The 26,542-nt window shown below is 37.3% G+C and overlaps 1 protein-coding gene across 1 annotated transcript in view; it reads right to left on the minus strand.

The window, feature by feature from the left end:
• Positions 1-258: 258 nt before the first annotated feature.
• Positions 259-26,542, minus strand: part of LOC140577025 (ankyrin repeat domain-containing protein SOWAHA) — a 33,465-nt gene continuing 7,181 nt past the window's right edge. The window contains exons 3-12 of the mRNA XM_072696789.1: positions 24,705-24,959; positions 18,378-18,500; positions 14,665-14,721; positions 13,281-13,382; positions 13,134-13,145; positions 8,144-8,149; positions 4,656-4,742; positions 3,248-3,320; positions 2,996-3,085; positions 259-2,652 (exon numbers count right to left, since the gene is read on the minus strand). Of these exons, the coding sequence (XP_072552890.1) occupies positions 2,474-2,652; positions 2,996-3,085; positions 3,248-3,320; positions 4,656-4,742; positions 8,144-8,149; positions 13,134-13,145; positions 13,281-13,382; positions 14,665-14,721; positions 18,378-18,500; positions 24,705-24,959 (984 nt within the window). The 3' untranslated portion in view covers positions 259-2,473. The remainder of the gene's footprint in view (positions 2,653-2,995; positions 3,086-3,247; positions 3,321-4,655; positions 4,743-8,143; positions 8,150-13,133; positions 13,146-13,280; positions 13,383-14,664; positions 14,722-18,377; positions 18,501-24,704; positions 24,960-26,542) is intronic.

A 26,542-nucleotide genomic window follows, 5' to 3' on the forward strand; every position in this document is an offset into this window, starting at 1 on the left:
TTAAGGCGGTGTAATGGTGCAGGGAATGCTTAATATTTAGAAGAACTCGCTTATGGATTAAGGAGAGAAAGCTTTAAAAAACTGCTAGCTCTACAGCTGTGTTGTTATCATAAAAAAATTGTGTATTTGAAATGTAATTATATTTCAATATTTGTCGAGCAAACAAGGAAAATTCAAATGTAATTCCTGAACACTGTGAACCCTTGAGAATTACAGCTGGTCAGTAGATTAAGATGTGAAAAATGAGCACAAATGCCATGAATATTAAAAAATGATTTAATTTTTCTTTCACGCTGATACAAATTATGACCTGCAAAACAGACATAACGGGGAAAAAAGGCAGAAAAACGAGCAAACAAATTTCCATAACTTTCCAGCATAAGACACAAATGACCAGTCCTGTTAATTGTCTGCTTTTACAGTCTTCTCGTAATAAAATACTATTCTTTGCCAAAATAAGCAACATTTTAATGTAATAAAATAGCATATTTAAACTTCTCAGACAGAATTGTTTTAAAGATGATTAAAACAGGCACATAAAATAACTGTAAAGCTCACGAATAATCCTTCCGTTAGATGTGCCCTTTTTCGAATGTGGTTCCGTAAGGCTAAGAAAAGTAGTATTGTATGTAGCAGCATGACCTCTTTAGTCATTTCATCCCTTTATTACATCCTTCAGTGATATCATGAAGAGAGCAGAGAGTAAAAAGAAGGTAAACATTCTTATTTTTTTAATCCAGTTCATATAATGTTGAAGCTCATACGAGTTTCTCATTGGAACTGTGATGAAAAAAACAAGAGAAGTAAGAAAAAGAGCAAAAATCCTTCCCTGTATGAAAAATACAGAGCTATATTTCACAATAAAAAAGTGAAATATCCATCAGCACGTCCCAGACTGACATCACACATCACAACTGGTATGACTCCATGTGAGATTAATGACAAATGTGTCAGCACAGCAGGTGTTTATGCGTGCTAGTGTGTGTGTGTGTGCGTTCATCTCATACTTCTAATATCTTTAATAAAAAAAGAAACATGTCTATCTTTATATTAATAACTGATGATATAACTCAATAATACGAATGTAAAGCATAAATACAAGGCAGATCAAATAACCCGATGGGTAACACTTCATTTAATAAGGAATATTGTGTGGGGGGGGGTATGTTTGAGGTGTGTTCTTTGTTCAGTAAAACCCACAATTAATCATTTCATTAGTTCACTAATGGTAAATGTAGTCATAAGCGAAAGTTGGAAAATGAAACATCCGCTACAAGAAATGTAATTGTAAAAAAAAAAACATTTTAGATAAAATTCCTTTTTTTTCTTCTCAATTTAACATTTGTAAATAAAAGAAAATGTAAAAGGTTATTTTTGCACACACCACATGTTCCCCATTACTTAATATTAAGTACATGGGCAATATGATAAATAAATACTTTAAGTAATCCACTGAGTTGAATAAACAAAGTTACATGGATTGTTACCACATTAAATATTTTTTTGGTTCAATGGACATACAACTTCTACAGTGTACATGTGTAAAGTTAACTATTTTATATAAATTGATTAAATATGAGCTAATAAGAGTTCAGGAAAATACTGCCTAAATTTAAAACATAGAATACATCTTGAAGTGTTAATGCCTTTTTAGTTATTATTAGCTCTAAAGTAATTAACTCCAGATGTCATTAGGGAGTACCTGGAACCTATAGGAATCAAAGGTTGCCAAGCAGACACAATGTAAAGTCATTGTATTAATGATAAAATCAATTATGCCAGACATTTTTTTTCAATCAAACTGAGCCAAGACTCTAACACTTATCACTTTTTGACATTATGTGAACATGGCAGTTTTTTTCCCACTGTGTTTCATTGTTGCTCTTACAATAACAATACACTTATACAAAAAATCTGGAATTACTTGCAATATAGTCTTTTTACACTGACTCCCACTGAAAATTAAGGTTTTGACCTTTTCCTGTAATTAACAGTGATGCTATATTTACTTTTACTTTTATATTCGTTTTGTAATTGGATCAAAGTCAATACTTTTTTTGGACATTTTAAGGTTGTTATATTTTAATTAAGTCAAACAATCCTGTTCTTTCTGTATTTAATGTAGCTGATAATACATGCTCAATTAATTTGAATAATAAGGTCTGAGCAAAGTGTTTATTGCACAACTACTGCAACTACTACACACAATTACATTGCTATAATGAGCAAATATTTGTTTATATATGTTCATATGATAAACACAGCTTAATGTATAGTGCACAAACCATTAAGATGTGTCTAATTTGAGGTTTATTACTGAACAAAAACAAGATCATAACAACCCCACCAATACACGTTCCTCAAAATAAGGTGTTACTTTCTGATGTAAGAAGAATACAACACTGTACTCCAACCCCTGATTTCAATACTGTTCCACTCAAACTAAAGTGTACTGTGTACCAGTGATGGCGGTTTAGCGGGAAAACTTCCTTGGTCTGAAGGCAGGGATCATGAGTTGATGAGGCGTTGTCCTCTCTTCCGGGACGGGCGCCAGGTCTTCTGCAGAACCCCACTTCTTCCGGGAGTGGAAGAGTGAAGTTAGCTTCCTGTTTCGCCGCTCGTTCACCTGGACCGGGCTGTGGTACTCGGGAGCTTTGAGTAAAACAAAATTATAAATTAATTCCTTCTTAAATAATTCCCTCACACAAGGAATTTAGGCAACACGTCTATTATTCTTCTTTCCATGGTAACAATGTTATTATTTTTTTAAGTTGCTGTTTTAGGCATATTCTGTCTGTTCTTTAACCATTTTTTTACTCAAGTTAGTAAATCATTTAAAACAGTCATGAAAAGATTATTAATTGAACAATGAGAATAAAAATGAGAAAGCACCTTATATCTAATATCTCCATACACACGTGTCAATGAACACACTACCATTAAACCTCTATTAACACATTACATTAACTGTTGAAAGGAAAACCGGACAACTCACTCGGCTCACTGCTCTCCTCCGTTGTCTTCTGCATGTTTAGGTAATGGGACGCTAAGTGACCACTATAGTCTCGCAGGTTCTCCTTCGCTCCTGGAAGGCAAACCCAAGTTTAAATTTTTTTAAAACAAAATAATTTAGTACTTATGACCAGAGAGTCAGAACTGTTAGGTTACCGTTAATATCACAATTAAAAACCACCACCAGACATCAAATGTCCATCTTATCAGCTCTCATGGCTCAGTGGCTGCTTACCATACGCTGTAATAAGTAAATCAATTATATGGTGATGGCCATGCAGTGCAGCGATGTGTAAAGGTGTGTATCCCTGTAAACAAAACAGCAAGACATTATAAATGCTCAAGGTTTTAATGTTTCCAGTGAAATCCATGTTTCCATTGTGATTTTTTTGTAGATGTTTGATTTGGCTTTGAGTCCCACAGGATTCTATATTAGGACCTATAAAATTGATGTTAATTCTAATAGAAATGTAATTATGAAAATAAAGAAGTTTGGGCTACAGGGTCTACGGGGTTAAACTGTGAGCACTTACTCATTTTTAGACATATTAGTTTGGCCCAGTTTATTTTTAAGCACCTGCTGTGACACCTTGTAACAAAACAAACTCCCTAATTCAGGATCCCTAGAATATATAATTTATTAGAAGCCCAGTTATTTCAGCATGGGTGCATGTGTATCGTAAGCCACAGGCTCCCCGTGCTCATTTTTACTTTGATAGATAGTGACTGAAAATAATATCCCGAATGCCTCAAATTTCAAAAGCGGTCATAAAATATATATCTATAAAAACTGCTTCCAAAATACTAATAATACTAATAATTCCAAAATTAAATTAAACTAAATTACTATTTGGTGCTTAGTGTATAATATTTAAATCAATCAAAAGTTGGCGGAAATTAAGGGAAAAAATATTCAAACATGTAATTGACAAAGATTCCAAACTTTTGAACAACAGTAAAAGTAGGGACTTGTGTTCAGGTATTATGGAACTAAAAAAACACTTACTCCCTGAGCCACGCCACAGATCCATCCAAACACACACGAAACAGAGTCAGGAAAGGAGCAACGGATGGAGAGATCAGGGGAAAAAAAGAGAGAAGGCTATATTGAGAGGACACAAATTACCTGAGGTTACAGCAACAGACCCTAACGACAGAATGGTAATTGCTTGGTAATTCAGTGCAATTGCTCCTCTCAGAGCTCTGCTATTGGAATACATGAGGACATTGTTTGAGGGAAGCGGTTAACATGACACAGTTTGATTTATGAACATGCGCTCGAAAACTGCGCCCGCATTCATTTGTACAGCTGGATTTTTCCCTTTGAGAGGAGTTATGTCAGAAGCACTGACTTCAGACTTACAACCTTTAGGCAGCCGGGCAGGCACGTGATTAAAAAACACGTCAGCAAAAATGGGGTGAATCAAGGGCAGGAACTTACATGCTGTAAAAAACAAGAAGACATAATACACAGAATTAGACACTTAACTACACATCTGCCTTTGAATAAACAAGCAGTCTATAAACAGCCCTGTAATGTTTCACAGAGTCAATACGACTGAGAACAAACAGACATGGCAAACTACATACATACATATTCACTGGCAAAAGGCCACTCCTGTAGATACAAAAATGTGACTTACAGCTTTGGTGTTGACGTCAGCTCCAGCATCAGCCATGGCAACAGCCATGTCCTCTTTGCCATGCTTAGCAGCCCAGTGGAGAGCTGTCTAAGAGGGACAAAAATCACAGCATTCAGTTTCATATGACATGCACGACTTCACATACGCACTAGAGGAAGACGCTAATTTTTTATTTATTGTGGACTATATACTTAGATATACTATATGGGATATATACTTGGACTCCAATATGCACAACACCATACAACATTAGAATGAATTAAAACAAACTTCAATGTAATAAAAAATAAAAATGTTATATTCAAAAAATAGTGCGAGTTGATTTTTTAATTCTACAATCAACAGCAGCAGCTCACCTGATTTAACTACAGATAATACGGGGCTGCCATGAGCAGAGCTTTACTTCTATTATTCGTGTTTTGTTGTGATAAACAATTATATACACAGTGAAAAGTTTAGTTAAACTTCAAATTGTAAGTTATCAGGATATAACGATTACTGTTAACATACAACAAGAAAATGTAAAACTGCTTATTTAAATATTTTTAGCAAAGATTTATTTTTTAGCATAGCTTTCCCTGGAGCCTTACTATTGCCCAATACTGTATACTGTTTGTACTCTAATTTGTCTCTTCATTTGTTGTCAGTTTTTGTCAGTAGGCAGTTTTAGTTGAAAAATGACATATCATTATTATTTTTCTTATTATTTTGGTCATGTTGGCAAAAAATATTTTATTTTTTTATTATATTTTAATAATCTAATCTAAATCTATTATAAAGTAGCATTCATATTCTGCATGCTTTATTGAGAATGGTCCACAAACTAAATTATATCTTCCCCATACATATTTTTTTCACTGCTAGTGCAGATTTATTTCTTTGCAAAACTAAACCAAATATTACTATTTGCAATGCCAATACATTTATATACACTTTCATATGTAATTAATGAAAACCTGAAACATAAAATAATAACTGTGGCATGAGCAAAAAAATCTGATCTTTCTAGTTCTAGTTGAGTCATTAGAACTGCTTAAGCACGTCAAGGTCTGAATTATTAGCATAGATGATAATAATGAGCAACCCCCAACAATCTTAGGCTACTCTAACTGGCTAAGATCTAAAAACAAAGATAACTGGTGCCTACAAAGCAGGGGAACTTAGAAACATAGGGGTTTTCCAGGTTGCAGTTTCTAATGTCTAAAATATGATATGTCAGTTAATGGGAACTGTGGAAGACAAGGGAAGATCAAGAATACGCAGAACTGGCTTGTGTGCTGCCCAGTGCATGCAAAGTAACACCCCACATCACAGCAAAGGACTGGTAGGAAGGTTTAGCTGAAACTCGAGTTGTGGTGCAACGCTCTACTGTGCAGTACTGCTTGCACAAACATGGTTTGCTTGGAACCACAGAAGGAAACCTTACCTACAACCACATCACAAAAGCCAATGTCTGAAGTCTGCAAAACAACATCAAGATAAGCCAGAGGCATTTTGGCGACAAGTGTTGTGGATTGGTGAACTTAAGCCTTTTGCAAATCCCGCTGATGGGACCTGTCGTGCCTCGTCGCTGGTTAGTATGAAATTGTAATCTTTTGGAATGGCCCTCACTGTCCCCTGTGACTATATCAAAGAGCATCTTAAGTGATCAAGCAGTAATTGCCACCAGCCAGGATTCACTTAGTTGTACCAGGTGTGTTAGTGATTGGTTGACAGATTGGGATAAAAGCGAAGACTATAAAAGACCTGACGTTCCTTCTTTGGTCAACACTGGAGACCACTGCACTGATCTAATCCCCAACATGACTTCCTGGGTATCACCAGGAATCCCAAGGTCACATGACACAAGCTATAATACAAAGCATGCCCTAGCCACTGCAGGACATGCTCAATTCCACATGTCCCTGCCGACTCCCACAATGGCAGAAAGTGGAGTAGGCCATGTGTTCCTATTGGCTGTCAGTGGAGAGGCCCAGCTGTGCATGTGGAGGGGACGGTTTCCTGCCATCTAATGGCCGCCTAATTACTAAACAACAAACCAGTGTGCCCACTGCGGGGGAAGCTGGGGCCTGTCACCCTATAGAAGATTGATGATGTTGGTATGACCCTGTGATGGAGGACCCACCCAGGCATCAGCCCACTGACAAGTCCATCAAGAGGACACCACACACACACACACACACACACAAGCTCACACAAACACAAGCTGAAGCTTCAATAACAGACAGCGGTCACAACCACTGAGAACAGAGGAGATGGGCTGTAAAACATGTGCCTCAAGCTAAAACAGCAATCGTAAAGTGCACTCAGCTAACCAAAAACATTCAGAAAGCAAGCATGTGTACACATGTATGCACATGAACACACACACACACTGTAGCACTTTCACTTGCTTACAGATTCAGGTTACTTAGGCCTATACATCAGGTATGATATTTACATTTGCTGTTGTTGTAACAAATTGTGCATGTCCAAAGTATAGGAGACTGATTGTTAATGTGTGTTAACATAACAAGAATTTATTTTTAGGCTACATTGGACAGTTTTAAATTACATACAAATGTTGACTTACACTGTTTTGATGTGATGATCATTTTATGTTTTATTTACATATAAAACGTGCAAATTTAAAAGCTCCTCATCTGGGCCGTAAATGTTGACTACGTTTTGAAATTCATACAAAACATAGTAGTTGTACATCACTATGTTCATTAAAACATCTCCAAAGCTCTCTTCAGAATAGTCAGATATTATTTATACTAATCATCCAACACTTGATTTGGCAAATCAGTGCTTAATTATGTTAAATAAGATCTGTTGCCTAAAGAGTGTCCAGATGAAATCTTGAAATAAGCTATGTTCCTTAAACTAGCTCACATGATATCAACTCTTTCTTTAAAATGAGAAAGTCTTGTTACTTGCCATGTGTTCTAATGTGATAAGTACTATATTTTACAAGCAAAACACAGCGATAAAAGCATATATATATAAAAATATATAATTAAGTATTAAATTATTATTATTAAGTACTAAATGCATCAATTGGGCATTTCTCACTATTTCTTTTTTTTTGTATTTGGTGGTGTGTCCCCCTTTTGATTTAATGAAGGAGTTGCTGGACCCTGTCCATATCTTTTTGGACCTAAGATCAATGTTATAAATGTATGTATAGTATACAGTGTTTGTCACACAAAATACCTTGCATCTCCAAGGAATGTAATCTGAAGCATTTGTATTGGTCCATTCATCATAAAATTTTGACAATGTAAAGAATAACTATATTTAGGTTACGTCAAAAAGTGAAAATTGACACGACATGACACGCTAAAAATAAAAAACGTTCTTTATATAAATGAAATATATAGGCATCTATTTAACAGCTGAAAAAGCTGAGAAACATTGCTGAAACATCTGGCATTACTGCATCTTCTCAGCTCAGCTCCACTGTATGTGTCCTGCAGCACTGTATGTGTCCTGCAGTTCGGAACCCAGCCCTCCTCTAGGTGCGAGCAGGGCACAGCCCTTTAGACAGATTGTGATAGATGTGAGTCTGGCTCTTCTATCTACGGGCCTATTGTCCTCACTGTCGCACTCTCGAGACAGATTGACCAGCACAGTGCCTGAGTGACAGGCCGACAGGTCTCACGAGGGCAGCCGTGATGGACGATGGCCAACAGGATGTGGCGTCTCCTATCCTCATTGCTCAAGTTCCTGTCCTGGCCCTGCAGGGTGTCCCCTAGCCACGCTAAGTAAAATACCACCTCCATGTCCTGTTCCAGGGGACTCTTAACAAGGGGCACAAAAGCATGAGGTGCCACACATATTCACGACATCTTTTAAAGGGAAGGAGATGGGGAAATGATATACTTACAAACTGGAGGAAGGAAGAGTGGTCCAGGACAGCAGGGGGGAGCACAGTGTACAGCACATGCAGGAGAGACACAGAGAAAGATGAGGGCAGGGTAGGGCTGCACAATATGAACATAAAAATATGAGCATTGTGAGTATATTGCTAAACATGGCAAGTCATTTATTACAAATCATTTGTGAAACAGAAAATATATGTGGTGTTGTGTGTGAATCAGTAGTTGGTGACATGCTAAAATAACACATTTAACCCTTTTTCTGTTTATGGGGGGAAATGAAGGGTGTATTCATGTATTCATGCTCCTAGTGCACTGTGTGAAAACAAAAACGTGATACAGACTCAATTACTGTCCTATATGTTTCTTTCCTGAACATCATTGAGTACTCTGAAACACTAGACTAGACTAAATACTCAAAATATGAATATTACTACATACATGCTACACACTGTACACTTCTTGAACACCATCATATTCATCATCCCTAGTTAGTTAAATTGTAGCCTACAGCAACCAAAGCTACTTGACCACCACACTTGACCAAGTCTGCTGGTTTGTGCTGCATGTTTTTCGTGGCTGCCAGTCTTATGATTAAATGATATTTTCATTAAGCACATTAAGGCTGCAACAAACAACTATTTTGACAGTCTAACAATCTGTCGATTATTGAAACAAACAATCGATTATTCGGATTATGAATCACTCAGTTACCAAATAACTTTTAGCTATCAGATTGTAAATTTATCTTGAGGTTGTTTTATGCATTCGCTAACTAACAATGACGACAACTTACTGCTAATATAATAGATGAATGAAAATGATCAAAAGTATATTTTTCAAAATTTAAATGCAAGGATTTGCAAAACATAACAAAAGTGAATCAGTTTTCCATAATTTTTCAGATTAGCAGAAAAAGGGAAACAAACATGAGAGTAATTTTAGTGTTCAGTTTGAAAATATTTGGTGTTACTGCTACGGTTGTATTAGTGACTTTTTTTGGTCTGGCCAGAGCCACAATATCGTCGACCCTCCTCTGTTGAAGGACAGGACTTTATCCATAAACAGCAAGCTAACTGGCTCTTTTTGTTGTGAGATTTTTGAGCGACCATTACAAGAACTCCATCCCCATTCATATTTTAACCAGTGGCTGGTCTCTCTTGGTTGATTTACTAGAAACTTTCTTTTTTTACACTCAGCTCTGCATCCAAATTAAAAGAAATTATTATTAAACTTTGGCTTTTAATCTGTGGTCCACCAACTAGTATTTTAGTTGCAAACACACTCCAGATGCTTTTATTTATTTATTTCCTTCCAAATTTGTGTTTTTTGTCCTTTTTATCCAGTTTTAAGCTAAATTTAAAAACATTAACAAACAGATGTGGATGAAAAAACCCACTACTGGCTGACTATTTGCTAGCTTTGGGAGGGCGGGACAAGAGCCAAACAACCCAAACTAGAATTAGAGCAAAATCAATAGGCAAGAGTTAGGCCAATATCCACAGACAAGTCTCTTTCTATCCCTCCTATTTTAAAATATGACTAAAACACTAGATGGAGCGCTCAACTGTTATGCTAGTCATGTTTTTACTTTTACACAATCTTTGTTTTATATGGGAAAGAAAAACAGTAAACCTTTTCCATTTTCCAACATCAAACAAGAAATCTATGGCAGAAGGTTGCTAGTTCTTCATATTGTTGTTGCTAGTTCTGGTAATCCATTAGCTTTTTGGAGAAGATTTATTAAAAAGTGTTTAATAAATAAATATGGCAACAGTGAAATATGTTGTCATTAGTTTACGCTGTTAGACATTATCAAGTGTTAGGTCTCTTTACTACAGGTTCTCTGGCCGATATCAACCTAAAAACACAAGTCCTCATAGATTTTATAATGTGACATGGATACACATCGGCCTGTATTCTGACTAAAACCGTTTCCCTGGATTAGATCAATTCATTCGTCAAATTCCCCCAGGCTCATTTGGAAAGGTGCTTGGTTAAGATTCTCCTAGCACAAAGAAGAAAATACTGTTATTGGTTGGAGGGCACATTTGCATACTGCAGCATTCTCCAATATCAGTACTGCAAAGGCCAGCATCATGATAACCCTAAACAAACAAAACATTGTGCAGCCCTAGTGCACAAAGGAAGAGTACAGGTGGCTTTTCATTCACACATGATCTGTCTTCCACTTGCTGACAGACAGGTCTGAAGCTGTCCAGCCTGCAATGCTCAAAGGCGAAGAATGTTTACGCTGCATCTAGGATTGTGGCTGTTTATTTTCAGGTCGCTCCACAAGAGGCGCAGCTGGAATCTCCCTGAGCCCCCACCAAGGAGCTTCAAATGTGCAAAAGGAAAACAGAGATAACGCTTGTGTCAGGTTACTTGGTTCTGCGGCCACGGTACTTTCTTTACTGAGAGGCTCAAGGCGATGCTTAACTGCTTAAAGTGCATCAAGGACTTAAGCCAAAGCCCAAGAGGACGAAGGCCAGAGTCAGCCCAGAAGCCCCCAGCCAAAAAAATGAGCATCCCTCTCCACTTGGAAAGTTTGACAAACACTCAGGCAACCCTCCAAGCAACTACTGACCCTTGTCGAACTATTCCTCCAGCCAATTCCTCCGCCAGCCCAGCGCTCTTAAATTGGCACTGGCAGGTCAAGTACCCTGTGCGAGAGTTGGGCAATAATCAAATTCTTTGTAAATGTTTTTGATTGATATTGTTAATCATTTTACTGCAGCTGGACTGGTGACCTTAATTTTAAAGAAAACACAATGACATTTTCTCCAATATGAGGCTATCATGCTAAAAAGTATGGGCGGGGTATGGTCAGGAAAGTCCAGGCACACTGGAATCAGGACACCTTGTTAACGTATTCCACGAACAATTATTATAATTCATTGTGTACTTAAATTTCACAATAGTAATTAACAGTAATTAACTATTTACCACTATCAAAATATTGTGCTAAATTACTTTTGCCAAGCATTTCTTTTTCATTATTTTTCATATTGTTCAAATGCCATGACATATTTATTTGCTAAATGTAAGATATTGAAAAATATAAGACATAATACAGTTTTATATTTAGCCATATAAGTTACATTAAGCAAAGCAGTAAGTGCAGTACAAAGCTTGTTTTCTGTATGAAACAGGACCATATACTTCAACCAATAACAGATAACAAAGGTTTTGCATAAGGCTGTAGAGTCATAAATAGTGTAAATTCAGATATTTTAGTTCAGTTGTCCAGCATCACCTAAATATTCTGCTCTTACAGAATAAAGTAAAAACATCACTGAATAACGTTTTGAAATATTGGTCAAATCTTAACATCAGATAACAATATAATTCTAATATCACTGTGCACCCATAGTAATAGTGGTGTTTTCTTTTTTATTATAACAGTCATGCAATTATTACTCATCCTCTCCCACTCTTAACCCAGTTCTGTGCCATTTTGGTCGAAGGTGTTGGCACACCATAAGTGACTTCACCAGCTTGGCATGCAACTCTTGGCTGGCAGGCAAAGAAGATGGGGGGCATCAAAGCCACCCGGGGTCAGACTCGCCACCTTCCCGGGGACATGCTCGCAATTGTTCTCCAATTAATCCCGGCCTGCTCTATTACTTTCAGATTATCTTTAAGTGGTTGAAGTCTTTGAGGTCACACCTAATCTCCCCTGTACTTCAATGGTCACTGTTGTATCTTGTCCGGGTGGGGAAGGGGGAGAAGCTTAGTGGCTCTTAGAAGGTGGTCCAAGCAAGAACGGTGTGAGAACTCTTTGGGCCAGGGAGGGACAACAAACACTAGGCTAAAGCTCTTAAGCGGGTGTGTGTATGTGTGTGTGGTGTTGGGGGGGGGGGCACAAATAAAAGGATTTGAGCTTGTTTGAGGGGTGCAGGAGCTAAAAAGCTATCTTTCATAATCCTTTTGATAGTAGGCCTTTGAAATGCAAGCCCAGAACAGATCATTCCTCTGCACCGCACCTGTGGGACAGGAGAGGGAACTGCGCAACGTCAGGAAATTTGGGAGAAATGACATTGCAGAGGATGAGCAATCACGTCGCTAACTAAAGGGGTCTTATGTAAGAAGCACAGTATTCCTCTTTATTGACTCAGTTCACTGTGATTAGAATGGATATGAGTATGAGTACAAGTATGAGGAAATGAATTTAGCATTTAGCAATAGGCAAGAAGGAAAACAGTTCTGCACACTCACCCCCTTCAAGTTAAAGGCCAGGGTCACAGGCCGGAGCAAAACGCAATAAAAAAAGAAAGAACATATTACTTAATAGTTCCTTTACACAATTTATATAAATTAAATACAAACACACAAATTACTGCTGTGACATCAAAACCTAGTAGTTTAATTTCTCTATTATTTTATACTTAATTAAAATTATATTTATTATTACTATAAAATTATATATTTAATACATTTCATGACTAATGACCCAACAGAAATGTATCATTTTGCCTTAAAAATCAGTTTACAGTTACATTAAAATATATTTTTGCTTACTTATTTTTATCATTAATCATTTCAGAGAAACAAGGTTCTGTTACATCAGCAATATTATAAAAATGATGTAAAGATTAAAAGTGCATGTACTTACTGAGGTAAAATCCTGGTTTGATGCAAATGAGAAAATAAATTCAAGAAAATGAGTTAACTGTGTTTTAGAATTGTTTAATGTAACATCATATTACTCAACTCAGTTTCATTGTGTTTTATGATCTAAATAAGCAAAACCAAACGTTACTTTTTTGTTGGCCAGCGAGACGTCCTGCTTGAGCAGCTGGCTGAGGTGTGACAGTCTGCCACAGGCTGCAGAATAGATCCACTCTTTCTCCAAAGGATCCAGCTACAGCAGGGAACATAGCAACAACATAATCAAGCAGATCTAAGGTAAAATTCTAGTTTGATGCAAATGAATTAGAAAATAAATGTAAAGAAATTAGTTAACTGTCATCAAATTGCTAGACCCTGTTTAATTAGCAGTTCGAGGTGTGTTTCAGTAGACTAATATTTGTAACATTTTTTATGACTTTTGATTGAAGTTTTGAGAGTTTCTCAGAGTCATTTAGTGGTTTCTAGCCGTTTTCTATCTATTTGCTCTACCTTTTGTTATTTCTCATCAGTTATTGTCAAATAAAATTTATTTTAAGATATAGCATGTGATAATTCAAATAAATTTTGAATTATGTTTATTGTAAGAATGACTAGTGTTCTGGCCTGTAAGTTAGTTAACCAGGTCAATTTGTAATGCTGATATGAAATTAAACAATCAGCCTGATTTAGGATTAGTATTTAGGAATAGTTATTTTTACATTTAGTAATGAGAATACATACTGCAAATTCACCTTTCCAATAATCAAGTATTATACATTGTAGAAACTAGGTGTTGTACAGTTTCAGTATGTTTTCAAGAAGATATTTTCCTTAAACTTTCCTCTCTTTAAAAAAGACAATACATTTGACATTAATATTCTACATAAATCACATTTATAATAAACAAACTATAGTGTGAGAGGTTCCTGCAGAGATCTCTCCCAGTTTTTCAGGGAGCCTGGATGGTCAGTTGTAATCTGCAGTGTCCTCTTAAACCCTGACACTATCCAGACACTCCCTTGAGAATAACTAACTTGCAGCACTTTGTTCACATGATTGTACTGCATACAGGTCCATACCACTGAACTCCTCTCGGGAAATAGCTACACCTACAGCTGTTGGCCAGTAAGTGTGACCATTAGGGCTGCTCAATACATTTAGGTTTGCTATCATTATGCCTTTGGAGTACTAATATTCCAGTGTGCTGCAATATGTAAATTATCAAAAATGTTCCTTTATTAAATGCAGCATCCTGTCCAATCACAGATGATCTAGCGTTTCTGAGGGTATTTGGGTGCATCAAGACATTTACATAATCCAGCAAACATCAATTTTTTTTTTAATTAAAACACTGCAGTCTGATCTTGAACCACATCAAGTATTCATTAACATGCTCTGAATATATTTGCAGGGCATACGATGGAGCACTGTAATCACATTTGATATTTTGTTCATATCCAACAGCCTCAAAGTTTGTGACCCATGAGCTGATGCACAAGGAAACGGAATAACTTCCCTTAAAATAATTCACTTACAGCCACGGCAGCAGAGCCAACGCTACCTGTGCATTCATCCTCCTGCTCCGATTCAGACTGGAAAAAAGAAAAAGAGAGAGAGACAGAGTTAGTTAGAGGTTAGAGGTTAGTTCCTATTCCTATCACTCAGCAGCAGATGTGATTATCTACTGAGACTCTAATTCTCTGAATATGAAAGTGAAACCTCTCCAATATACAAAATTACATTCTACTATGTGTGTGTGTCCATCCTCTTCTTCTCTGTAGTAGCTGTTTGACTAGAGGAAATTCCACCAGTGTCACAGTGCTTAATCAAGCAGACGAGATGATAGACACCTTTGTTGTAAGCATTGCAAACAGACCATAGACATCAATTCACACTTACACATACATCAGAGAAAAGGAAATTAAATGAGAACACCTATTACAGTAAACAGACAAGAAGCAGTTCCTGCTGTTTATATTTGCTTTATATGTGTGTTATAGCAATGAGGTCATTCATTCATTTACTGTTTAAAATAAACCATACATTTAACAATACACTTTCCACTGATTACCTTTTCTGCGTTAAGCACTTTTGCTCAAGCACACAATTTTGTATCTAAAAAAGCGCTTTATTTAATTTATTCATTTAAGCTTCTTCTTCTTCTTATTATTATTAGTTTCAGGATTTAACATCATATAGACTCAGCAAATCTAGAATCAAGTAAAATGAGTTAAAAACTGACAGTCTGGCATAAAAAAACACTGTAACACTGGTGCTACAAGACTACTCTACCTTGAACGTAAATACAACTTACACCCACCAGAGTGGCATTCTACAAACTGCAAACTTACCATCACAGACCACAAAGTGTGTCTAGCTGAATCATTTAAAAATGATTCAATTATTAAATAATAGTAATTATTAAAATAAGCCATCTTAATTTGACATAAGTGGTTCCAGATCTTTAACAATTGAAGACTTGTCTCAAGGTCTGATTTTGTACATTTTATTGATACAAGCAGGTTAGCTCAGAGCACAACTTAGCACAACCCCCCCCCCCCCCCCCCCCACATTTATAAAAAAAAAGAATAAGCTATGTAAACTTCCCATTTACACATTTTACATCTGAAAGATGAATTTTCTAAATCCATGTTTTGTTAATGGTTTAATTTTATTTTATATATATGTTGTTTTATTATTTAGAACTATAAAATAACACATAGAGAACTATGCAGTGAATCAAAAGTATTAATTGCACACAAGTCACACAAGTCTGTGTATTCTATTTTATATACTTTATTTTTTCAGACTGCGTCTAACTGTAAATAAATACAGTGTCCAAACTCTAGACTGATGACAGTTACATAGCTAATAACAGCAGGATAAATCAGAAATATATTGTTTTCATGACTTCTTTAATCTATAAGGATGAAAAAAAGGTGCAAAAGCAGTCTTTGACTGCAGTAAACATTTCGAAATAGTGATGTCACGGGAAAACGAAACAGTGACCAAAAGTGTGATCTTCATGAATCGGTTTAACTACATAAAAACTGTTCAATTTCTCCTGGTGTTAGATTGCACCCCGCTCCCCTATGTCAGAAACCACATAAGCAAGCCTATGAGCTGAGCAGATATCTTGGGCTCCTGGCTCGAGTCCAAAACATGAGAAGCAAACTTCTGACATCAAACGTGACTTGGCTTTTCAACTACAGTTGAGATAAGGGGGGAATTGTGCGCATTTTTCCCTAAATTATTCCTTTAATTCGCAGTTTAGACCTGAGAGCCGCTCTTAGCCAGGAGAGAGAGTGAGAGAGAGAGAGAGAGAGAGAGAGAGAGAGAGCGCAGAGGAAAGACGAGCGCTCTTTCTCGTCTCTTTACGGGAAACGAGGCCAGCCGTGCAGTCAGAACCCCATCAGCAATGAACAATTTGCTCTGGTGAAAGCCAAATTGCTCCGGTTGTGTGTTTGGTTGTTTTCTCAAACTCAGTTTTACAAGAGGCCAGCGCTATGAGGGCCAATTTCGCTGTATGTGGGCCCACCAAAGTGTCAGTCAAGGGGATAAGGGAGAGAAGAAAATGGAGTGGTTTGCTGATTTTAGCCAAGCACTTGATTGCTAATTGTTCTCAGGGCAGGGTGAGTTGTGGCCAGACAGACAGTGGGCAAACACACGCTGGCTTTCATGTGGGCTGTCCAAAATAACCCCCCTTCCCATTGCGAACGCTGCTGCATTTAACCACTCTCAAACAGGCAAAGGGCCACTCACCTTTTCCACTGGAAACAAGAATCAGAAAGAAGAAAATGTGGAAGGTAACTGCATCAATTATAACTGTCGAGGTCTGATCACCTACAATAACTCGGCGATCCAGGCCTTTTTGTGCTCAAAAACAGAACGCAAGCTCTGCCCAGGAAACTGCAGAATGACAGTAACTGTGGCCAAAAAAAGCTTTCAACCTGAAGTGATGACTTCTAGATCAGTGTTCCATGTGCAGAATTCTCATAAAAAATGAGTCAGCTCGGTTTCGCTTCTAAGACAGGGCATTTACGCGAGAAAAGAAGGAAGTGTAAAAACTGCAAGACTACATGAGGAAAACAAGCACTCCTTCAAAAGATACTCTTCCTTAGAATCATTTCAAAACTAGGCATGGATTTTTGTAGAATTCAGCAGGAACAGTAATGTCTCATTTCTGACTAATCATCACCTGAACATGCGTAAGACAACGCCTCCACTGACCAGGTAAACACTTTATCGAAATAAGTCATATTCAGAGGTTAGGACAACCCTGTTTACATTTTATCTTGTTGATTTTTTAAATGTAAATAAGTACAGATCATTTTGCATTATATAGTTATTGTTTATTTACTGAATTTATTTGTTCTCAATAGGTTAAATTCAGCAAATCAATAGGGACTTAAATCTAAAATATATATAACAATGTTATATTTAAGTTTGATTTATATTTAAGTTATATTATAGGCATGTTTAAATCTTCAATAGAGGAATTCCCCTCCTTTGTCCAGGGATGTCCAAACATTAGCATACAATTAGCTCATTTTTGAATAATTACATAATAGTTTTTGGTATTAAATAATGAACAACATTATGGCTACAAATTACAAATATTATGTTTTCATAGGTCCTAAAATGTATATATAGTCTTATGATATTTTCATAAAACTCAGTAAATAAACTTATATAATTCAGCCCAATCCTTAAGATTATCATTTTATTTTTAAATTAAATTGACAAACTTTATTTTTCATGATTAATTTTATTTTAGTTAATTGTTATTACTATTATTATTATATTTTTACAAGTAAATGCAACCATTACAAATGACACTACAGCAGAAAATGTAAAAATAAATGTGTGATGAGTTTTCCTCATCATATTTAAAAAAGATCTACATCAAAACGGACAGGCATCTGAATGGTCTGAGGACACAGGTGATTATTTTCTCTGTAATGAGGTGGAGTATGTTGCTGTTTTACACAAGAATGAAGAGGTCCTTTTATATGGAAACTAAAGCTCTCTTCATGCTGGCACTCTGCCTCAAAAGTGTGTCCACCTCAAATCCAGTTAATTAAACTGTCGCCATCTTGTGGTTGTAAACGGTAACACAGCGGTGGACTTTCTAAAACCACTTGTTCAGAGATGCCACAACTTTGCATTAAGCAGGAAAGCTAACAGAGCAGAAAACAACCACTTCACCCAAACTCAAAAAAAAAGCAGACGATTTCTGCTTACCAACCTTTGACCCAGAGTCTTTGTCCAGATCGTCCTCTCCATCTGTGGGTTCGGGTTGCTCCACTTGCAGTGGGTCTTGGTTCTCTACCGGAACCAACAGTGAGGGGCAGCTGTCGGTCACTTGCTCCTATAATGGCAGAAAGGATACATCTGCTACAATTACCCAAACAACTACAGGGAACACCCTAGAGAAACTATGAGGATAATGGTTTTTACAAATGGACCAAATTCTGGACACAATTCAGGGTTCAGCATGGCTGCACCCTGGTTTGGAATGAACTTGGCACATTTTATCAGCTTCACTGACCATATAGGAGTTCTGTAATTCCAGACTGTAGTTCATCTGTTTCTCTGCATACTTTGTTAGCCTCCATTCACCCTGTTCTTCAATGGTCAGGACCCCACAGGACCACCACAGAAGGAAAAAACGGAGGAAACGGCTGCCTGAAATTATTTATCAATTATGTGGGTATGAATTATTTAAATTTGCAGAGCACTAAGCAGCTGCTTAGGGGAGCCAATGGCTGCTGGTTGTTGGGACAGGCATTGAGAAGTCAAAGTATAAAGTTTAAAGTCAGTATATACAGCTTTGGAAATCTGCATCACCTGGCCTTTCCTAACTATGACTGTGAATAAGCCTTAGTCCTAACAAGCTAATTAAGGTCTGAGTCTTTGGTAAAGGTTTTCTGAAAGCTTAATCCTCTTGAGGATCAAACTTCTACATAAAGTTTGTAATAAAGTTCTACATAAAGTGGATGAAACCATTATGGAACCTATATATATATATATATATATATATATATATATACACCAACATGGCCACACATCTGCAGCGACATCACTCTGAAGTGAGAACAGTAGAGGTATATATGTGGGGAGTGGGAGTTTCATGTGGATACAATATGCTTATGATCTGATCTGATATGATCTGATATGATATGATATGATATGATATGAATTGTTGCAGCCCTAATTTATACAAGACAACAGTAAGTCAAGTGGCAGAGAGTGATGTGTGAGTGGGTGATACAACATTAACATTATCACAGCTCAAGTGCAAAACTAAAGAAATACATTTGAGATGCCCAGAGTGTCTTTACTGATGTGTGACATTTGAATTGAAGGCCAAAATGGTGTTATTTTTTCTTGCCAAGCATTCACTAAACACCATTTGCTTGATTCAGCTGGACTTCATTCATTCAGTGCCTGTTACTTCTCTCTTTAATAAGTACAAATGTAATAATAATAATATATATTTGTTGCACATTTTCACATTTTTCACATCTGTGTTGCAAGTCTATCTTTTACTGAACTGACTTAACAGCAGGTTAAGACAGCAAAACTTGCTGAAGCTACAGATCAGATCATGTTCAACAACTCACATTCACACCCAGGCTGTAAGAACAGCTCTCCTGCAGCGTCTTGCGAAAGGAAACTGACGCTAGTGCATGCGGCATAACTGTTTTCTCTGTGGTTAAAGACGGTCACTGCTTTTGCGATGCCTTCAGCTAAGTTCATAAATCTAACAGAAAACAGTGAGTTATCTACACAATTCAAACACATCTAAGCACAAGCGTTGGAGGTTAGCTCAGAATAAAGCATGTGTATTTCCAAGCAAGTCCTCATTTACTACAGCAGCTGTACCATTATTTACATATTTATGTGTAATTACAAAGCCAGTGCAATAACGATTTGCATGTATGTATGCAAGTCTTCTACCTTTTTCTTACTGAAGTTAAGAATTTACCAAATTAAATGTCAATGAAATACAATTGGGTAATAATACTGCTTTCCATTTACCTCGTAAGTCGGATGTCGGAGCTTGGAATGATGTTACATCCAAGTTGCCTGCGTTCCAACATTCTACAAATTGTTTACTGTTCCAAAACATTTCCAAAAAGCAGTTCGCTAAAGAGTTTCCCACAACAGGTTTGACAATCTTTTATGGCGAATCTAACCAAAATATGTCCCCCTTTTCACGTCCCAGGTTAGGACTTTTATTATTGTCTCAGGTTAGCACTGTTAGCACTGTCTCAGGTTAGCACTGTTAGTCTTGTTGGCAATACCAGTTGACAACAATGCATTATTGTCACACACCCAAGTTTACCACCTGGTTCAGTGGACTCTACGGACTACACATCCCATGATTCCAGACTCACATGACTATCACCTGCACGTGACCAGACAATCATGAAAGTTTCCCACGTTGGAGTTTTTTCCCTATACCTGTGTATGCATCATTGTTTCGTTTTTAAACACTTCCCTAGTTAGTCCTGTCGATTGTGTTCTAGATCTGTTTGTTGCATTCTGGTTTTCTGCTTTTCGCCTTCCCCTTTTGCTTTTAAAGCCTGATCTTGCCTGATCTCGTATGCTTTTGGTATTGACATCTGCCTGGTTTCTTTATTCCGATCTTGCTTTGTCCATGTATCTGCTTTCACTATAACTGGCTTTGATATGGCTTAAGTAGTTCACACTGTCTGTGGACTGCTTTTTTCTATTAAAGACTCCTCTTCTGTTTTTATCTGCTAGCATCTGGTTAGTCCTAACAGCGTTACAATAATGCTGTATTTTTCACATCCAAACATCATGGAATCACGTCCACAGATAGAAGTTGAACAGTTCTGTGTGTATGGCTGATTATATTCAGAAGTGCTTATAAACAGTATAATAATACTGCTTTTATTACTGCTGATGTGTGGTATGGCCATCTTGGATTTTGAACTCGGAGTCTGTTTTTCCAAGTAAGAAATTCAATTTGTGGGTAGTGGTCCAGTTGCAATTTTCTACTTGGAACTCTGAAAATCACACATTCCAGTTAAAATGAAATGCAGTATTAGTCACATTAAACTATATTATACTGTTGTTATCTTCTATGCGTTAATGGAGAGTTAATTTACCTGTATTTACTGAGGCAAGGGATGCTGTCAGTAGGCAAAAACCATGTGGTAAATGTTTGTGGACACCTCTTTTAATGAATGCATTCCAAGGACAAAGTCTACTTTAACACCCTTGATTTCAGAAGAAATAATGAATGTACAGGTGTCCCAATACTGTTATCTGTGTAGTAAATGTGATTCAAGTAGTGTGTTAGCACTACGCTAATGGCAATGCACTTCTGCATTACATTTTGTAATACAAAACTGGTGCCACCCAACCAAAAGTCAGCATGTAAATGGTTGATTCCTCTCAGTCTCTAGTTGTATTGGTGGTTTATCTGATGAACAACCCCTTTAGTTCTACGAGTGAAGCTCTATGAGTGAAGTCCTTGTGTTTACTTAGATATCGCTAGCAAAACACCTCCATATTGGACACTTTTCTGTTGCCCAGAATTTCACAAATTCATCCCTTTTGCTTCCAACCAAAACTAAAAATGGACAAACCTAATTTTGTTAAAACTCACTTGAGATAAGAACATCTCTAAACCCTCCAGGAAAAATAAACACTGGACTATTTCTGAAGATAAACAACCATTGTACCTTTTTTTCTGCAGCTGAAGTCTTACCACAGCTCAGCACTGACATCTGCCCAGCTGCACTCTACCAAACAAAGATAAACTAACTGGAAAAGGCCTATCTGTGTGACAGAATGTCTATTATCACGGTCTGCTCCTCTGCTCCAGCCAATGTGGTTCAGAGCAAACAGGATACACTCAGCTTCTGGAACGTTTCACAAAAATGCACTATTGCAAGAGTGATACTCACATTCCAGTTTACTTACTGGGCACAGCTTTTGGAATAGCAAAAAGAATATACATATATATGAGAGCAGAGCTGTGTGAAATGGACAAAATGCAAGTACACTGTTAAAAATAAAGGTGCTACAAAGGGGTTCTTGAGGGGTTCTTGAGGAAGAACTACTTTTGGTTCCATTAAGAACTGTTTTGCAAAGGAGCTGTGAGTATAAAGAATCTTAACATTGATTTCTTTAACCAAAAATGGCATCATTCAAAGAACCCTTTGTTGCACATGTATTTTTGGACTGTGATTATTTTGCTGCATACTGCAACTGATGTTTAGTAAAATCTTAACATGCTAATTTGTGAATAAATAATGTGAAATGAGTATGCGTTAAGGTCAACGCCCTGAATGTATAGTTGACACTTAGTATCACTGGCACTTGGCTTGATAGAGTGAAAAAATATATATTTATTTTATACAATCCCTGTTTCACCCAAATGTGCAGTGCCTATATAACGTTTTTACACCCTTGCATATTTTCCCATTTTCTGCTTTTATAAATGGAATCATGGTCAATATAATTCGGCTTTTTGACAAGAATTTACAAGAAAATCTCTTTCATGTCAAAGTGAAAATGGATTTTTACAAAGCAATGTCAATTAAATAAAAATCCTGTAAAATAAGTGACTGCATAAATCCTGCAATCCTTGACTGACCTAATTCAACAGAGGTCAAGACAACTGGTGCTAGTATTCTTGTTGGTGCTAGTTATCATGATACACAATATGCTTTTTTGTCAGTGCTTAAAAAACACTGATTATGGAAGAAGGTTCTTTGGTCTGATGAGACCAAAATTGAGCTTTTTGGCCATCAGACAAGACGTGAAACACTGCACATCACCACAAACATCACCATCCACCATTCATCCGTGAAGCATGGTGGTGGCAGCACCTGGAAGGCTTGTTAAGGCTGAGGGTATTTAGAAGATTCACTAGAAGATTTATTTCCCAGCAGGACAACGGCCCAAAGCATACAGCAAAAGGTACACAGAAATGGTTTAAACTCAACAAGGTAAAAGTTCTGGAGTGCTCAAGTCCTCAAATATGTCTGGACTTGAAAAGGGCTGTTCATGCCCAATCCCTTTGCAACCTGACAGAGCTTGAGTAGTTTTTGCACAGTAGAGTGGAGTAAAAAATACTGACTTGATGGGGGTGAATATTTATGCAATCACTTTTTTTTTTTACATTATATTGTTTAATTTAATTGACATTACTTTGTAAAAATCATTTTGACATTTGTTTTGGTAAAAACGGCAAATTATATTGCCCACGATTTCTGAAAGAAATATGATTGAAAAAGGATGAATACTTCTCATAGGCTCGTAGCTCTAATATAAAATGCAAATAGACACAACTTAAGACAAGAAAGATGTCATGTCTGATCTACTACATATTGGGATATTCATATACCATTAAACTTGGCCAGCATTATCTTGCCAAAAAATAATTCACTTTTGTTATACTACAGGAAGCCCATGATCCATCAGAACTGTGAGGGGTCAAGATGCTCACAGCACACAGTAGAATATGCTGTGACTGGTTAGGGTTAATGTACACTCAGTACTGCAAAGGCCAGCACTGCAGTAATGATTCACAAATGATATATTATGCAGGTCTATTTAAGAGGCCCAGAAATGTAATACGAGACATCAGTGAATGACAAATGCTCAGTGCACCCAATGAGTCATCTGCTCAGAGGATATTCTGGATGTTAAATTTTAGTGAAGTCACATGAGAATGAAAGTCAGGGCTGATAAAATGCAAAGCTGTATTATTCTTGGCATAGATGAATAATGTAGTTTGGTACATGGAACTGGCACACCATGAACCTCAAACACTGCTGTCTCTTCACTATAAAGAAAATCCAAACAGGGCTGTAAAACAGGCAAACTCAAAAAAAACCAAAACAGTCTTAACCTGTTATATTTACACCCCCAGTTTTTACATACACCCATCCCAGTAGTAAAATCCTAAATTAAAGCTAGCATAATGGTAAAATGTGATGCTGATTTTAGGAGAATTTAGTGTTGCTGATAGTGATGCTGAGCAGCACAGCACCTCCAGACTCTGCTCGTTATGGGAATACGGGTTGCTACGTGAACTAGAATTTAGGATTGTGGCTTTTCCTGTGCCAGTGTTCGCAGAAGATATGCTCAAACTCAGCATGCGATTAAGAAGACCTGGTGATCCACGCTATGCTAAAAGCTAACACTGGCCAATGCTAGTTTTTACCATCTATTCTCTTCATTGTTGCCTCCTTGAAAAACAAACTGGACTCCCTCAGCTTAACCAAACTGGAGAAGAGAAAGCACTGGCTTATTTTTTTTTTTTACTGGTAACACCTGAGAAAGCCAAACCCTGGAAAGGGAGTATGGGATAAAAGGTAACCAGCTACCATCACTTCAGCTTACTAAAAGAACATCACTCTGAGAGGACACAACGCTATCCAGTAAGAATAATTGCAGTGTTTTTGTTTCAGTGTAAGAAGAGCTCTTCTTAAAGGGAAAACAGGGCAGTCATGAAAGCTGCTTTCTTCTGAATTTCATATCAATTATATTACTCAATTATCCACAGCTAAACACATGGAATACTCACATCTTTTATATGCTCTTTCTCTTGGGCTTCAGTGACTGTAATGGTGGGCCCACACCATGAGACCTGGGCTGGCTTCCTCCTCTCCTCCACCTCCATCAGACAGGGACTCGTCTGCTGTTCCAATGCTGAGCTCTGGAGCTCTGTGTGAGAGCTGCTCTTACTCTTGCTTCCAGTGTCTGCTCGAGCTCCTGCTTCACATTCACGCTCTTGCATCTGCTGCCTGTACTTCTTCTTCAGGATGAGATACTTCTCCCCCTGAGGGTTAAACACGGAAGAGAGAAAAAGAGGGAGAATAAGTCAGTGGCATAGTTTGTGCTATGTTGTGATGCAGAGATAAAACCTGCTGCACAAACAAAGTTGACTGTCTGCTTAAAAAAAACAGCTAACAGGTATTCATCAAAACTGATCAAATCTAGAGAGTCAGAAGCAGCAGGCTTGAATACACAAGCAGGATTTCACTTCTGTTAGTCTTAAGCTATTAAAGGCTCATTATTTCATAACTATGGTAACTCTCACGTCCACCTCAGAGTTTTGGCTGATCTGAACAAATGATCTCCGTAAGTCCAGTAGGTCTGTATTGCTGCCACTCCCAGGAACATCACTAGTGAATGCATTATCTAATGCATGTACCGAGACATTCTAACTACTAATAAAAAGGAATTTGGTGTATTTTAGTATTTTTGAGAAGGTCCCTGGCTCTTAAATGAATAAACGTCATGTCCAAACATGCAGACAAATTTTTGTACAGGCCCTGATACCTGCCTGTAGGACCCACATCCAAACAGCACAGCTGAAGAGAGGCGTTACTGCAACACCCTTATCTATCAGGTACAACAGATGAGGTGTTTATGTAGGAAGTCAGTTCACCCAGGAAGTAAAAAGGTCAAATCTGGGGGCTTTTACCAGGGTAACTGGTAAAACCAGGGTCACCAGGCACAGACCTACCTCGACTGATAGTGTGCCTAATGCTAGCATGCTAGTGTTTCATGTGTTCATTTCATAACAGCAGCATGTTTGGCTGTGAAAACATTGAACTCTGAATCGGTTGGTCACATCAACACTGCACTTTGTCTCAGGGTGGAGAGCTTTGAGAACTGTTTTTAGGTCTGTTTTAGCCATTACCCTTGTTTTTTTGAGGATTTAAAATGAAAATGTGGTTTTAGCGCCCCCTGCTGGGCTAAAATGCTCATGCAAGTGTTTTAGGGCCCCTTTATGTATGTCCACACTCTTGTTTTCAAAAATTATCCAGATACGTCTGGACATTCCCCTTAACTAACTAAATGCAGGCTTCTGACTAATACAGACATTAAAGCATAAAACCTCTAAAACATTCCCTGACTTTTGTGTGAATGCACATGTACTAGAGATTTTGACAACGACTATGACTGAACATATCTGCTTTTTGCCAATTCTGATTTTTTTTATTTTTAACAATTATAAATGACAGCATACAGAAACATTGCTGTTCAACTTTTCACTAATACAATTAAATATATGTGAAATATATATACCGTGTTTGGACCTTTTTTAGCTATTGGAGATTAATCCCAAGCATTTGAGCTTGAAAAGACTTTCGGGTTGTGTTGCAAACAATGGCTGAGGCTACTGCCTGTTCTTAAATACACATCAAGTTTAAGAAATGTTCAACTCCAGCTGAAAAGTTCTGCTCAACATGTGTCATTTTTAACGAGGCCTTCACTAAAACGAGGTGTTAGTGCCCTTGTGCGGTGCAGAAGTGTAAATATGACCAGAACAAAATCGGTTATATATATTTATATACAAAACTGGACTGATTCCGGTCACCGGTCGAATGCTAGGTACGTGTCTAACATACGGAT

This window comes from Salminus brasiliensis, chromosome 14, assembly GCF_030463535.1.
Source record: "Salminus brasiliensis chromosome 14, fSalBra1.hap2, whole genome shotgun sequence".
Classification (NCBI taxonomy): Eukaryota; Metazoa; Chordata; class Actinopteri; order Characiformes; family Bryconidae; genus Salminus; species Salminus brasiliensis.